The sequence below is a fragment of the Salminus brasiliensis genome, chromosome 19, assembly GCF_030463535.1.
Source record: "Salminus brasiliensis chromosome 19, fSalBra1.hap2, whole genome shotgun sequence".
NCBI classification, from domain to species: Eukaryota; Metazoa; Chordata; class Actinopteri; order Characiformes; family Bryconidae; genus Salminus; species Salminus brasiliensis.
The window spans coordinates 1,966,353-1,982,792 of record NC_132896.1 but is presented as its reverse complement, the minus strand read 5'-3'; the positions used below and the strand labels follow the sequence as shown (position 1 = coordinate 1,982,792).

General features: G+C 41.0%; 1 protein-coding gene across 5 annotated transcripts in view; it reads left to right on the top strand.

Moving 5' to 3' along the window:
* The window catches only part of ntrk3a (neurotrophic tyrosine kinase, receptor, type 3a), a 290,365-nt gene that overhangs the window by 62,241 nt on the left and 211,684 nt on the right, over positions 1-16,440 (top strand). For all 5 annotated transcript variants that reach the window (XM_072663005.1, XM_072663007.1, XM_072663006.1 and 2 more), the window contains exon 3: positions 2,980-3,051. In XM_072663005.1, the coding sequence (XP_072519106.1) occupies positions 2,980-3,051 (72 nt within the window). The remainder of the gene's footprint in view (positions 1-2,979; positions 3,052-16,440) is intronic.

Genomic DNA, 16,440 nt, shown 5'->3' with positions numbered 1-16,440 from the left:
CGTTTATTGTGGCAGATCTGCAGGTTAGCATTAGCGATGACACGCTAGCAGTCCTGCTGGTCAGTTGGGCCTTCTCTTCTCCCAGTAGCCGGTTTTGTAGCACAGTCCTAATTCCTTTCAAGCCAAGTGCAAACAAAAGAACCTCCCCAAGGCCTGCTTTGCACTGATCAAATAACGGCACTGCAGCGGCCAGGAAATTTAATTATGTCCCCCATCACCCCTCCGTCTGGCCGAGCGCTAAGCTACGGCTCTTTCCTTCTGCCTGCTGTGGAGATGCTATCCTCTCCCTCTCTCTTTTTCTCTCTCTTGCCCAAAAATGTCCGAAAACCCTTGTCGGAGGACTCATCTGTAACTAACACACACTCTCAGAAATACACACAGAGAGTGTGGTCCATTATCTTCCTTAGATAATTGCTGGAGACTTGATGCCGTCACAGCAGTGGATTAGCATGTTTCTGATTGGCCGACAGTAAGGGAACAGTTTGTCGAAAAGGGCGCAAAACAAAGAAGTGGGCGTGGCAGAATAATGTGCCCTTTTTACTTCAAGCTCCAACGTATTATTCTCGGTGATAAGCTCAGCTGTAACCTTGATGAACACTGAAACCGAAACCTCGCGTGAAGCTCTGCTCTTTTGTGAATGAGGGTCAGTTTAGGAGCATGAACTGTTCAGATGGATGTCGGAAATAGGTCACATGACAGCGAAAAAAAAAGACCAGATTTGGTGGGGAAATCAGATTTGGGCCACTTTACCTGCTGTGTGAACATAGCAAAGTTCACCAAACTCAAATTTTTCACATCAACAATCCAGCGGACTAAATGGTTCGTCCAGTGGACTAAGTGGTGCATCTAGTGGTCTAAGTGGTGCGTCCAGTGGTCTAAGTGGTGCATCCAGCGGACTAAGTGGTGCATCCAGCGGACTAAGTGGTGCGTCTAGTGGACTAAGTGGTGTGTCCAGTAGACTAAGTGGTGGGTCCAGTTGACTAAGTGGTGCGTCTAGTGGACTAAGTGGTGCGTCCAGTGGTCTAAGTGGTGCGTCCAGTGGACTAATTGGTGCATCTAGTGGTCTAAGTGGTGCGTCCAGTGGACTAAGTGGTGCGTCCAGTGGTCTAAGTGGTGCGTCCATAGACTAAATGGTGCATCTAGTGGACTAAGTGGTGCGTCCAGTGGTCTAAGTGGTGCATCTAGTGGTCTAAGTGGTGCGTCCAGTGGTCTAAGTGGTGCATCTAGTGGTCTAAGTGGTGCGTCCAGTGGTCTAAGTGGTGCGTCCAGTGGACTAAGTGGTGCATCCAGCCGACTAAGTGGTGCGTCCAGTGGTCTAAATGGTGCATCTAGTGGTCTAAATGGTGCATCTAGTGGTCTAAGTGGTGCGTCCAGCGGACTAAGTGGTGCGTTGAAGCCGGGTATGCAGCGCTTCCCTCCAGATGTGTTGGTTGCTCGGTGATGTGGCATTGGCAGCAGATGTGACTGCACACGCCCCTTACATAGGTCCGCCCTTACTGGTGTCATTAGTAAATGAGCTGCAGCTGAAACATATTAAAAACTGCGTAAGGTGTTTTGTCTGTAGCTCCGCCCCCTCTGTTTGCTTTCTGTTTATTATTAGAATAAACATAAACAAGCTTTAATAAATTATGAGTTAGGAAATATTTATCTTAATTCGTTTTTCTGTTGTTTACAGTCTGTTAATGAGCTAATTCATATTAATTATGTTTTCACCAAATCCACTCAGCTGTTCAAGCTATCTATTTAATGTGACCCATATCCAAGCTTCGCCTGAACAGCGCAACTGCAAATGCAGCACCACTAGGCAGCCAACCCGCTCAGAGGAAAGCACCAAAACCCCATCATGGATACATTAACCATTAGAGGCCTGTGCCGGCCAGTTGTGCTCTCTCAGGCTCCGGCTGCTGATGTCAAAGCAGTATATGCATGTAAAAATGTGTAGCCCAATCGGATCTGAACAAAATGTGAACGCGGCCTAAGCGCTCTCACAAATTCTATATGTTGCTATGCTACATATGCCCTACATTCCCATTCAGTCGGGCGGAGCACAGCGGGGCTGCACGTATAGACTGTGTTGTATCAGTATAAAAAAAAAAACACAATTACTATAATTGCATTCTTAGTTTAGAAATCAAACAACACCTTCGGTTCAGTCTAAAAGCATCTCTGTTTTCGACGTTTGAGTCGTGATCTGCAGACAAACAAACAAACAATTAAGCCAATGTTGCACATCACTCCCGTTGCCTGTTCGTCCCCAGCCTGTCGCAAAGCAGAATACGCCAATCTAATCACTCCCTCGCATGACAGTAATGAAAAGAGCTGCGAGTGCTCTGCGCAAATAAACATCTCGCAGATGCCAATGATAAAAATGTATTCAATATACCTAATTGATTCCAGATGCCAGCGAGAATAACCCTGGGGGTGGTGGTGGTGGTGGGGGGCTGAGATGTGGGTTCTTAAGGCCTATACTGGCTGTAATGATGCTCCAGGAAGACGATCAGAGATGGGCTGAAAGCCTCTCTTAACCCCCTCCCCCAAAATGTCGCACTTCGCCGTCTGGGCAATTATCGGCCCGCTCAGGCTGTTCCGCTGTCAGAGGAGGTACAAAAAAACCCCAAGCCCGAGCCGCTCTCCTGCCCTCTCAGCCTGTTCTCGTCTGCCCAGACCTATGATTTACCTTAAATGAGCCTTTAAATCAGCCACTAATCAGAGCTCCATCCAAAGCATCTGACGTTAGCATGACCCAATCGTCCCTCTCCGCAGGTGGGTGGTCACAGCCTGAGTAACCGTCATGGTTTCCATAGATACCGTCACAGCATAGTCTTTTTCCAGCTATTTCCATAACCCTTTTTTAAGTCTTTTTTATTCTCCAAAGCTCAAAACGCTAAATGCTAAAGCTCAAGCTCAGCTCCTCGGTAGGTGTCCGCCGTTTAGCTGAGGGAGCTACAGAATTGACGTGCTTTATGTCCTCTTTTTCAGAACCATCATGAACTGCAATCTACGGTGGATCCAACCTCGGGCCTTCGCTCAGAACCCGAACCTACGCTACATGTGAGTGCTGTTTCTTCAGACGTTTGGCGAGAAAAGCCCACGGAAATCTGATATATTGCTATATATGAATTTCAAATATAAAACATACACTATGACAAATTTTTGTGGACACCACTTCTGATGAATGCATTCAGCTATTCAGAGCATTGTTGACACAGATGTGCAAATACACAGACACACACACACACACACACAGCTTGTTTAATCTGTGTAGACTCTCTGGAGCAGTAGAATCCTATTGGCACCATGCTGCCTAATAATGCCAGGCGTGGGCTAGTAGAGGGGTATAAAGCCCCCCAGCATTGAGGAGCTGTGGAGCAGTGGAAGAACTGTGTTCTCTGGAATGATGGTGGTGGAGCTCCATCCAGTACTTTTGGGATAAGTTGGGGAGTTGGGGATGATGATGAGGTGGGGTGGTGATCAATCATCATCATCCAACATCCTGACCTCACTAACAGCTTTGTCGCTGAATGCAATCAAATCCTCACAGCAAGGTTAAACTCTTTTTAATACCCTTGATTTGGGAAGAGCGACTGAGCAGTGTCCCAATATTTTTGTCCAAATATATATATATATATATATATATATATATATATATATATATATATATATATATATATATACACAATAACACACAGTAAGTACATGCATACGTGTATTTGCTTGCCAATTAAAATGACATGTATTCAGGTGTCTGATAGCTCGGAGGCTAATGCAGCTACACTATGTGGACAAAAGTATTAGGACAACACCTACTAATCATTGAAGGTGTATAAAATCCAGTCTCTAGTCCTGCAGTCTGACTTTCTTCCACACATTCGTGAAAGAACAGGAGGTTCTGAAGAGCTCACTGAACTCCAGCGTGGTTCTGTATGTAATAGGAGACACCGCTGCACCAACAACAACAAGTCAGCTGGTGAAATCTCCTCCCTCCTAGATCTTCCTCCATCAGCTGTGAGTGGTGTTATAAAGAGTTTAGGAGGAACAGCTCACAGAGAGCAGCTCAGTGTCCACCGAGTGTCTGTCAGACCACGTAAAGTTACAGAGCGGGGTCAGGGCCGAGTGCTGAGCTCAGAGCAGAGTGCAGAAAAGCCTCCAACTGACTCACTAACTGCAGAGCTCCAGACCTGCTGTTAGTCAACCCGACCAGTGGGAGCTCTCACCTGGCTGCCTAGAATCGTTCAAGCAACAACACAATAGATCTCTCCTTAAGTAGGTCATGTTTACCAAATGGGAACAATGCCCCCTGCCCCCCACCTCACACCATTAACAGATCATCCCTGTCTGTACTGTACACCCTGTACACCCTGTATCAAAGAGACGCTTGCGAGGCTCTATCCAGGAGATGTCCCTGCATGCATAATTGATAATTAACAAGTTCTCTGCAGTGCTTTTTTAGCTGCAGTGTCTCTCTCTGCACCCTCGCACAAATAACCCTGAACAGACAGAGCTGTCTGCAGAACCCAAGAACCCAGTCGAGAGTAGAGCAGGTTTCTGTTTGGAAATGTGTCTTTCTACCTTTCTATCTATTATTTGAATTTGCTTCTGATGTCTCTGTCTGTCTGTCTGTCTGTCTGTCCACCTATCTATCTATCTATCTATCTGTCTGTCTGTCTGTCTGTCTGTCTGTCTGTCTATCTATCTATCTATCTATCTGTCTGTCTGTCTGTCTGTCTGTCTATCTATCTATCTATCTATATATATATATATATATATATATATATATATATACATATATATGTCTGTCTATCTATTTATCTGCCTGTCTGCCTGTCTGTCTGTCTGTCTGTCTGTCTGTCTATCTATCTATCTATCTGTCTGTCTGTCTGTCTGTCTGTCTATCTATCTATATCTATCTATCTATATATATATATATATATATATATATATATATATATGTCTGTCTATATATATATATATATATCTGTCTGTCTATCTATCTATCTATCTATCTATCTATCTATCTGTCTGTCTGTCTGTCTGTCTGTCTGTCTATCTATCTATCTATCTATCTGTCTGTCTGTCTGTCTATCTATCTATCTATCTATCTATATCTCTCTCTCTCTCTCTCTCTCTCTCTATATATATATATATATATATATATATATATATATATGTCTATCTATTTATCTGTCTGTCTGCCTGTCTGTCTGTCTGTCTATCTATCTATATCTATCTATCTATATATATATATATATGTCTGTCTATCTATTTATCTGTTTGTCTGCCTGTCTGTCTATCTATCTATCTATCTATCTATCTATCTATCTATCTATCTATCTATCTATCTATTTATCTGTCTGTCTATCTGTCTGTTTATCTATTTATCTGACTGTCTGTCTGTATATCTGTCTGTTTATCTGTTTATTACATTTATTAGCCATGCAGGTTTGTAGATGGCTCTCGGCTCAGACCTTTAGTTAGTCTGGAAAGTTTTCATTACTGTAAATGGAGTTTCTTCATACTCATGCGTCTGTATTCATATATGAATGAAGATGATCCATCTACTCAGAGGCTGTTCAGTGAACCAAACAGTGTGTCTTCTATGGCAACCCTCCCAAGAACTCCTTCTGGTGCCTTTATTTTTAAGAATATAGTCTTTTTGGAATTCCTTGCTGCATTTCTGTTTGTCTGGCCGATGTAGCCACCTGGAAATCAAGGCCAGTGTTAGCTTACCACTGGTCTCTGACCCTTGATGTTTGGTGGTTAGTGTCGCTTGACCCAACTGTGTCAACTCGCACTGCGGCTCTACCTGCCAAAGCATGCTGCTTTAGATTCGCTCCGGTGTGTTTCCTCCACTGCTCTTTATTCCGCCCGTCTCCAAAGGCCTCTGTTGTCAGAACCGAATAAACAGAGGTTATTTGAGGCAGAGCGGGGCGAGTGGAGCGGGCTGAAATGAGAGCAGGCAGAGCGGGGAGAGAAAGAGGGGGAGAGAGGGAGAGAAAGAAAGAGCGAGAGATGATTTCGTTAATGAAGGCTGAAACGGGCGAGTGTGACAGGTCTGTTATTTCCCTATTTCCCTCCGAGTCGTGGTGGAACGCTGATGAGTCGCTCTCTGTCACCTCCTCACCATCCTGCCCAATTTCAGCTGTCCATCAGGGCCTGAAAATGCACTCTCCGCTTTCACTCGGCCGGCACGCGGAGGCGCATGCAGATGCTTGTGAAGCAGAGGCACTGGGGGCATGTGTGTGTCCAATTTGTGTGTGTATAGTGTATCTGTCACCATGTATGTGTACATCATATTGCGTACGCTGATAAGCACTGCACCTACTATAGTCATCCCAGCACTGCGTCTATGAGCCATGCTGAGAACATTCAGACCTGAGTAGTACAACACAGCACAGCCAGCAATTACATCATTCAGAGGATTAATTCATAAAAGATCATGAATAATTTTTAGCAGGTACTGAATAATTCACAGTAGATGCCAAATAATTCATAGTGGATAATGAATAATTCATAGTGGATACAGACTAATTTACAATGATTACTGACTCATTAATAGTGAATACTGACTAATTTATAGCAAATAATTAAAAATTCATAGTGGATACAGACTAATTTATGGTGGATACTGTCCTTATTTATTGTGGTTACTGGCTAATTCATAGAGAATACAGACTAATCTATAGTGGATACTGAATAATCCATTGTAGGCACTGAATAATTCATAGTGGATAATGACTAATTCATAGCAAATAATGAATAATTCATAGTGGATACTGACCTTATTTATAGTGGATACTGACTAATTTATAGTGGATACTTAAAAATTCATATTGGATACTGAATAATTTTTAGTGGATACTGAATAATCTGTAGTGGGTACTGAATAATTCATAGTGGATACTGAATAATCTGTAGTGGGTACTGAATAATTCATAGTGGATACTGAATAATCTGTAGTGGGTACTGAATAATTCATAGTGGATACTGAATAATCTGTAGTGGATACTGAATAATTCATAGTGAATACTGAATAATCTGTAGTGGGTACTGAATAATTCATAGTGGATACTGAATAATCTGTAGTGGATACTGAATAATTCATAGTGAATACTGAATAATTCATAGTGGATACTGAATAACCTGTAGTGGGTACTGAATAATTCATAGTGGATACTGAATAATTCATAGCAGATACTGAAAAAAATCATAGTGGATACTAAATAATCCATAGTGGATACTGAATAATTCATAGCAGATACTGAATAATCCATAGTGGATACTGAATAATTCATAATGGATACTGAAAAATATTTTTTGTGTCTTTTACTAATTACTGATTGTATAAAGCTAAAAGTTTTATTTGATTTGATTCATAGTGGATACTGAATAATTTATAGTGTGTACTGAATACTTTGTAGTAGATTGTATAGTTTATAAGGGTAATTGATAATAATAAACACTAATAATAATTCAATAATTATTCAAAAATAATATAATTCATAGTGAATACTGATTTATATAAGATAACAAATAGGTCATACTGGATACTGAATAATTCATAGTAGATAATGATTAATTCATTGTGGATACTTAATAATTTATGGTAGACACTTAGTAAATTATAAGGGATGATTAATAATTCATTTTCGATACTGAATCATTCCTAATTGGTAGTGAACAATAAGAGTGGATACTAAATAATTAATAGAAGATACTAAATAATAGTATACTGATATATATATATATATTTCACATTAGCTGAGCTGGTTTATATAAGAAATCATTTATATGGTTTAACCTGTGTAAAGATGGACCTGATGTTCTTATAAATCAGGGTCTCGTTCTAACTGTGTGTGTGTGTGTGTGATGTTTATGTGTATGTGTATGTGTGTGTGTCAGTGTGTGCCGAAGGCCGTTGTCGAGCCACGGTGGCCGTTTGTTATGCGGTCTGCATTCGTACAGCTTACAATGTTTGCTGGCTTTTGTGTTCCCACAGCGCTGACTTTTATAAGCTGTAAAATCCCAGAGTTTTCCAGACGGGCCATTCAGCACAAAGTCAAGTGGGCAAGACCCCCGGAACAAAGCGGCCATGTTCTGAACCATTTCCTGTGCTTTATGTCCCGAAGGTTCAGGCTGAGCAGGCCATCCATCAGACCCTCCTGCAGCTAATGTAATGGCCCTGGGGGTCTGGCCTATGGATACAGATGAGCTGCTCTGTCCAGATCAATATGAACTGTAGCCTCCTGCCCAGACGGTCTGATCCTGCACTGCCCAAACCAACGGACTGCTTACATGATCATATGGGCTAACTGGACTTAGCTAGGGACTGTCACTGCCATTTTTTATTTTATCATTTTTTTGCTTTAAAGGTAAAGGTGTGAGTATCTGTCACTGTACGAAATGGGTCCTCTGTATTTGACGCACCTGTGGTAGTGAACACACACACCCACCCACACACACACCCACACACACTAGTGAACTAGGGGCAGTGAGCACACACACACACCCAGAGCGGTGGGCAGCCAACTCCAGCGCCCGGGGAGCAGAGAGGGTGAAGGGCTTTGCTCAAGGGCCCAACAGTGACAGCTTGCTGAGTCCGGGTATCGAACCCACAACCCTGTCATCAACAGCCCGGAGCTCAAGCCCTTCGTTCAGTCTGTGCCACTTTAGTGTCTGTTAGTAAACAAGGAGATTTTTAATAAAATTTAAATGTAATGAGAGAGAGTGTGTGTGTGTGTGTGTGTGTGTGTGTGTGTGTGTGTGTGTGTGTGTGTGTGTGTACAGTCTGCAATCTGAAAAACACCCGTTACATTTTTTACCATGTTTTTTTACCTGGACTGGAAGTCAGAACTGCAGTTCCGAGCGGGTCGATACAGTAAATCAACTGTAAATGTGATTCATTATCTCTCCCCAATTCATTCAATTCATTATCTGATTACAGTTTAGAGTCGGAGGCAAGACTGTTAGAGATGAGACCCAATCATGAGCGAGACAACGACATATTCAGTCAACACAGAGGCTGAAATTATGTACCGATATTAAATTAATGTTCAGGCGGAGACAGAATAATGTTGAGGTATTGACAAGATTGAGTCAAAATACTGTTAAATTGGAGTCAGAATAATGTTGAATCAGAGTCAGAATAATCCTGAAAGGCCATTTCAAAATAATGTTGAGAGAGTCAAAATACTGTTGAACTGGAGTCAGAATAATGTTGAGGTAGAGACCAGATTGAGTCAGAATAATGTTGAGGAAGAGTACGAATAATGTTGAGGCAGAGATAAGGTAATACTGTTAAGGTGGAGTCAGAATAATGTTGAGGCAGGAACAAGGCTGATTCAAAATAATATTGAGACAGAGTCAGAATAATGTTGAGGCAGAGATAAGGTAATACTGTTAAGGTGGAGTCAGAATAATGTTGAGGCAGGAACAAGGCTGATTCAAAATAATATTGAGACAGAGTCAGAATAATGTTGAAACAGAGTCAGAATAATGTTGAGAAAGAGTACGAATAATGTTGAGAAAGAGTACGAATAATGTTGAGGCAGAGATAAGATTGAGTAAAAATACTGTTAAGGTGGAGTCAGAATAACATTGAGGCAGGGACAAGTCTGATTCAAAATAATGTTGAGACAGAGTCAGAATAATGTCGAGGTAGAGATTAGATTAAGTAAAAATATTTGTAAAGTGGAGTCAGAATAATGTTGAGGCCGGAACAAGGCTGATTTATAATAATGTTGAGAGAGAGATAAGATCGAGTCAGAATAATGTTGAAACAGAGTCAGAATAATGTTGAGGAAGAATACAAATAATATTGAGGCAGAGATTAGATTGAGTACAAATACTTGTATGGTAGAGTCAGAATAATATTGAGGCAGGAACAAGGCTGATTTAAAATAATGTTAAGACAGAGTTGGAAAAATGTTGAGGCAGAGACAAGATTGAGTCAGAATACTGTTAAGGTGGAGTCAGAATAATGTTGAGGCAGGAACAAGGCTGATTCAAAATAATATTGAGACAGAGTCAGAATAATGTTGAGGTAGAGATAAGATCGAGTCAGAATAATGTTGAGGAAGAGATTAGATTAAGTAAAAATACTGTTAAGGTGGAGTCAGAATAACATTGAGGCAGGGACAAGTCTGATTCAAAATAATGTTGAGGTAGAGATTAGATTGAGTAAAAATACTTGTATGGTGGAATAATGTTGAGGCAGGAACAAGGCTGATTTAAAATAATGTTGAGACAGAGTTGGAATAATGTTGAGGCAGAGACAAGATTGAGTCAGAATACTGTTAAGGTGGAGTCAGAATAATGTCGAGGCAGAGACGAGCGAGTCAGAATACTGGGAAGTGTTAATGCTTGCTCCTGGTTGTGCTCAGAGTAAACAGAGCTCTCCTGTCACAAATAAAGCTCTCGGTCTGCTTACCAATAGCTCCAGTCTCAGACGTGGCATTTCCCCTCTGATTTACTTTCATCATCGATTTGCTCCAGTTTACCTGTGTGAACTCCACGCCTGGAAACGCTCCAACCCGGATCTGAACAGCAGTGAACAGCAGACGCCCTGACATTTGAAAGCTTCCTGTTTGCCGTTCGGTTCAAATTTGCTGTCAAAATAATCAATAACAAATGCGACAGTGAAGTCAGCAGCATCTTGAATGCCAGCCGTGTTTGTGATGATAAGCCTACGGCCTTCAGAAGACTGCCCACCGAGACAGCAGAGCATCGTTCTCCACGCTCTTCAAACAGGCTTCTGCCAGATCTGCCATTATAATTCAGAATGAGTGTAGAGTGCCTTTACAGTGTGATGATGATGATGATGAAGATGAGTATTGTGGAGGGGTTCTAAACCAGCATGAATCTGCAGTGTCCACCCACATTGCATTGTGAGGGTCAGCAGAACAGACAGGCGTGGGCTAGTAGAGGCGTGTAAAGCACCCCAGCATTGAGCTGTGGAGCAGTGGAAGAGCTGTGTTCTCTGGAGTGATGGTGGTGGAGCTCCACCCAGTACTTTTGGGATGAGTTGGGGATGATGAGGTGGGGTGGCGATCTTTTCAGTGAATGCAATCAAATCCTCACAGCAATTCTCCTACAAAATCTAGTAGAACGTCTTCTTCTCTGGACAGTAGAGACAGTTACTCCAACAAAAGCAGGATCAGCTCTTTTTAATACGCTTGATTTCAATGAAACAATGAATTAACAGATGTCCCAATACTTTTGTCCATAAGGTGTACTTTAAAAAAAGTCTTTTATTTAGGATCTATCCAGTAGTCTGCAAGATCAGCTCTGCCTGAACTCTGTAATACCAACATTTAACACCTGTCAATCAAACTGGAAGCGCTGGCAGTTTTCTTTAACACCCACATTGTGAGCAGTTGGCTAAGCTGTTAGCGTATTAATTATGTGCTATAATTGTTACAGTCATAATCGTTCCAGCATGCTGGGAACTGCTGTAAATGGACTGTACATTTCATTAACTGTATAGTTGAATAATATGTGATGCACTTTAGATGCTGAGTTATTTATATTAGATCCTGTAGCATTTTGGGTAGAATCATTTATTGTATAAACTGAATAATTGATACTAGATTCCAAGCATTTTCATACAGATACTGAATTACCTATATTAGATCCTGAATCATTTTGAGTAGATACTGAATCATTTATTTTAGAAATTTATTATAGTATATACTGAATTATTATTTGAAGATACTGAATTATTATTCGTAGATGCTTAATTATTTATAGAACATTCTGATTGATTTAGGTTAGATACTATATCATTTATAGTAGATACTGAATCATTTTTTTTTATCAAACCATTTTGTATAAATACTGAATTACTTATATTAGATCCTGAATCATTTTGGGTAGATACTGAATCATTTATGGTAGAAATTGAATATTTTATAATAGAATCTAACTTAATCATAGTAGATACTAAATTATTATTTGTTGTTACTGAATTATTTATTTTAGATCCTGAATCATTTTGGGTAGATACTGAATCATTTATTGTAGAAATTGAATTATTTATCATTTATTATAGTATATACTGAATTATTATTTGAAGATACTGAATTATTATTTGTAGATGCTTAATTATTCATAGAACATTCTGAATTATTTAGGTTAGATACTATATCATTTATAATATATACTGAATCACCCTTCAAAATCATTTTGTGTAGAAACTGAATCATTTATAGTAGATTCCAAACCATTTCGTATAGATACTGAATTACTTATAATAGATCCTGAATCATTTTGGGTAAATACTGGGATCATTTATTGTCTAAATTGAATTCTTTACAATAGAATCTAACTTAATTATAGTAGATACTGAATTATTATTTGTTGTTACTGAATTTATTTCAGATCCTGAATCATTTTGGGTAGATACCGAATCATTTTTTGTTGAAATTGAATTCTTTATAGTTTATTATTACTGAATTAATATTTGAAGATACTGAATTATTATTTGAAGATACTGAATTATTTATAGAACATTCTGAATTATTTAGGTTAGATACTAATACATACTGAATCACCGTTTGGAATCATTTTGTGTAGAAACTGAATCATTTATAGTAGATTCCAAACCATTTAGTATAGATACTGAATTACTTTTATTAGATCATGAATCATTTGGGGTAGATACTGAATCATTTATTGTAGAAAGTAAATTATTTATAATAGATCCTAAATTAATTCTACATTTTCTGTGATCTTCTGTTAACATCTTGGAATCAGATACCACTGGATACCTTCAGAGGTCTTGCGGAGTCCATACCTCGACAGGTCAGAGCTGATTGGTGGGCTCTACAAGTGGGCTCTACACAGTATTAAGCAGGTGGTTTTAATGCTATGGCTGATTGGTGCATGTATAGGGTCTCTGAGACTCTGAACAACAGGCAATAGCTGCATTTGAGACCTGTCAGACATACCGGTGGCCCAAACAGCAAGCGCTTCTACCCTCATTTCGTGGCGTTAGCGGTTAGCAGAGCAGTTGGCTAAGCTGTTAGCGTATCGATTATGTGCTGTAATTGATCCGTACAGCCTCTTTTCCAGCACCTCCTGCGCTCAGCTGGTTTCTGCGGATTCACCCCGGCTCCCTGACCCGCTCCGGGTAATGATCGGGTCTTCCTCTGTCTGTTCGACGTGTGTTTTGCTCCCTCGGCCACCGGCGGAAATGAGTTTTCAGCCACTTTAGATAAAAGACAAATAAATCAATATAATGGCCCCGTAGCTTTCAGGTCCCGTTTGAAGTTTGCCGCAGGTCTTTCATGTGTCGCCGTGGCCGAGCGCGGCAGAATGAAAGGCCTCTGTGTGGGTGCGTGGAGGAGTGTCTCTTTTTTATTTATTATTTATTATTATATTTTTTTCCTGTGCTGATATGAGAGAGGAGTCGGTGTGTGATGAGGGATGGTTGTCAGAAGAAGCTGTAAAGGTTATTCCCTAAAGTGGTGGCAGAAAGTCACTCTCATTAAATCTCTCCCAAACCCTCCCTCGTCTCTTTGCTCCAAAATGTCACTTTCGCTGTGACTTCCAGGAATCAGCCTTTCTTTCAAGGCCCTGTCTCTCCAGAGCCACGCGACGTTCTCCTGTCCTTCTCTCCCTCCCCTGTAAACTCTGTCCTTTTTGGTCACCCTCTGTCCCTTCCTCTCCCTCTCTCCCTCTCTCTCTCTTTCTCTCTCTCTGTCTGTCTGTGTGTCTCTCTCTATCTGGTATGACAGTGTTTATTATTCATGCTGGTGTTGTGGGAGCTGCTGTTTATGAATTGCGCTCACTCAGTCAGAGGCGTGAGGACAAAAACAGCCTCCGTCTCTCCCTCCCGTGTGAGGAAGCTCTGGAGTGGCCGATTAGGTCAGAAAGTATTTGGACACCCTTATTTAAAACCTTCTTTCTGAAGGCCTCAGAGAGCTCTCTGGATCTGGCCATGGTGACCACCAAGAGCAGACCAGACTAAACGTCTGAGGTTTAAATAAGACAGACTCCTCCACGATCTGCGGCTGATGGGAAGGCAGTGGGGGTGCGCTTCTTTCCAGGCAGGGTTGGGGTACCGCCCACTGGCATGCCGACCAAGAACCACTTGTGGATCTCAGGAGGTTTTCCAGGATTGGGCCGGCATTTTATGACCACTGAAGGCCCAACGGATGCTCGTTTGCTGGATCTTGGGAATTCTGTTATTAGAATTCAGAACCAAGCTTGAATTGCCGAATCAAATCCCCGAATCATATTATTGAATCAGTTCGCAGTTCGTGTATCGAATCGAGTCAAATCAATGCAATGAATACAGTTAACTGTGAATTGAATCAATTGCTGTCAGTAAAGAAGCTTTGAGAAGAATTGTTTAATCAAATTGTTGAATAAAATCCCAAAATCAAATAAGTTTTAATTTACAATATCACTTTTATAAAGTAAAAAATATATGAAATGTGAATTTGATTCTCTATTAGTAAAGAGGCTTGAATTACTGAATCAAATTTCTGAATGCAATCACCAATTTCAGTTACTGAATCAATTTGCTGAATCAAATTGTTAGTGATTCAAATCAACTCAAATCACATTTTAACCATATTAAAAGAAACTAATGAATCATGAACTGAATCAATTCACTGTCAGCAAAGAAGCTTGAATTGCAGAATCAAATCGCTGATGGGATTGAATTGTTATTGAATCAATTTGCCAAATCAATTTAATCGCTGGAGTAAAACAACAACAAATGAATCAAATCAATGACTCAATGAATTGAATCACTGTCTGCTTAGAGATTCACACTCCAGTCAAACTGTGTGTAGATCAGTGGTTCCCCTGGAGAACCTAGAGAACCACATCTTGCCTGCTCTTGATTTCCCCTATCTACCTTTGTACTGTTAGCAGTGTTTGTACTGTAGGTCCACCACATCTGGATATAGCTCTCTCTCTCTCTCTCTCTCTCTCTCTCTCTCTCTCTCTCTCTCAACCGCTTGTGTGCCTCATTGGGATAATGGGGGCGGCCGGAGCAGAGCACTCTGGGTAATTCTGAGATGATGAGTTTCTCTCTTTATCACATGCCCCTCATCTTACCTGTCTGCTCTCCGCCACTTCACACCAGCACACTGTCTGTCAGCACACACACTCACACCATACACACACTCACATCACACACACACACACTCACTCACACCACACACACACACACACACACACACACACACACTCACTCACACCACACACACACACAGACGCCATCTCTATATTTCCTGGGGTTAGAGGGAATATTCGTTGGTAATTGCCTCAGATGCGATTGGATCGGCCGCCTGTCTCCATTGTTCCAGCTGTAATCAGCGTCTGTGAACTTTTAGTGCAGCACTGAAATCAGCCAGAGAGAGAGAGAGAGAGAGAGAGAGAGAGAGAGAGAGAGAGAGAGAGAGAGAGAGAGAGAGAGAGAGACTCCCTCGTTCTCTCACCCAAGCTGTTGTAATGTAATTGAATGTCACAATATTGGACAAGTTCAGTAAAGATGGATCTGATAGGGGGCATGAAATATCACACTGATATCATTCCTGGATTTGGGGACTGTGATGTCACAGGTGCTGCCTTTGATGTTTATATATATATATATATATATTATATATATATATATGCTGTACAGTATGGAGTAATATATATTATATTTTATTATATGGTACAAAACGAAACCTTCTTTGTTGCTACGTAGAACCCATTTTTGAAAATCTGCAAGAGCATCTCTTGTACATTGAGATGTTCAGAACCAACTCATTTATGCATTTGAATGGTTCTTTGGATCATATGGTTCTAAATAGATCCATTGCTATTGCTAAAAACCCCTAAAACACCCCATTTGTACGGGTATTGGAAGTAGATAGCCATTTTAAAGGGTTCTCTATGGGTTCTTTTACAAAGAATTCTTACAGAACTCACTTTTGTATGAGTGTTAAAGATGGTTCTCCAAGGCGTCTTTAGTAAAGAACCATTGGAGAACCCCCTTCTTTAAGGGTGTAGGAAGCCATTTTAGAAGGTTCTTCATAGGTTCTTTAGTAAAGAACCCTTGGAGAACTCTCTTTTTCAATGGTGTACGGACTAAGGGGTCATTTAAGAGGGTTCTCCGCTGGTTCCTTAGTAAAGACTACTTTACGTTACCAGCATTTTTTAAAGATTGGAGATATGGTTTGGTCATGACTGTGACATTATCAGGAAGGGGAGGGAGCGTCCACGCCGACCCAGCCGGTCAGAAACGGTCACCATCGCAACACGACACCCTGAACTGGACCCAAAAATGATCTCTATAGCGCATGAGGTTGTGCTTCTGATGCAGCGCCACAGCGGCCAGCCCACACGATAAAGCATTTCATAGTGACTGTGAGGTGCACAAACACACACACACACAGAGCGAGTGGAGGCTCAGGTTGCCGTGGAGACAGCTCGGCCCACCACGTT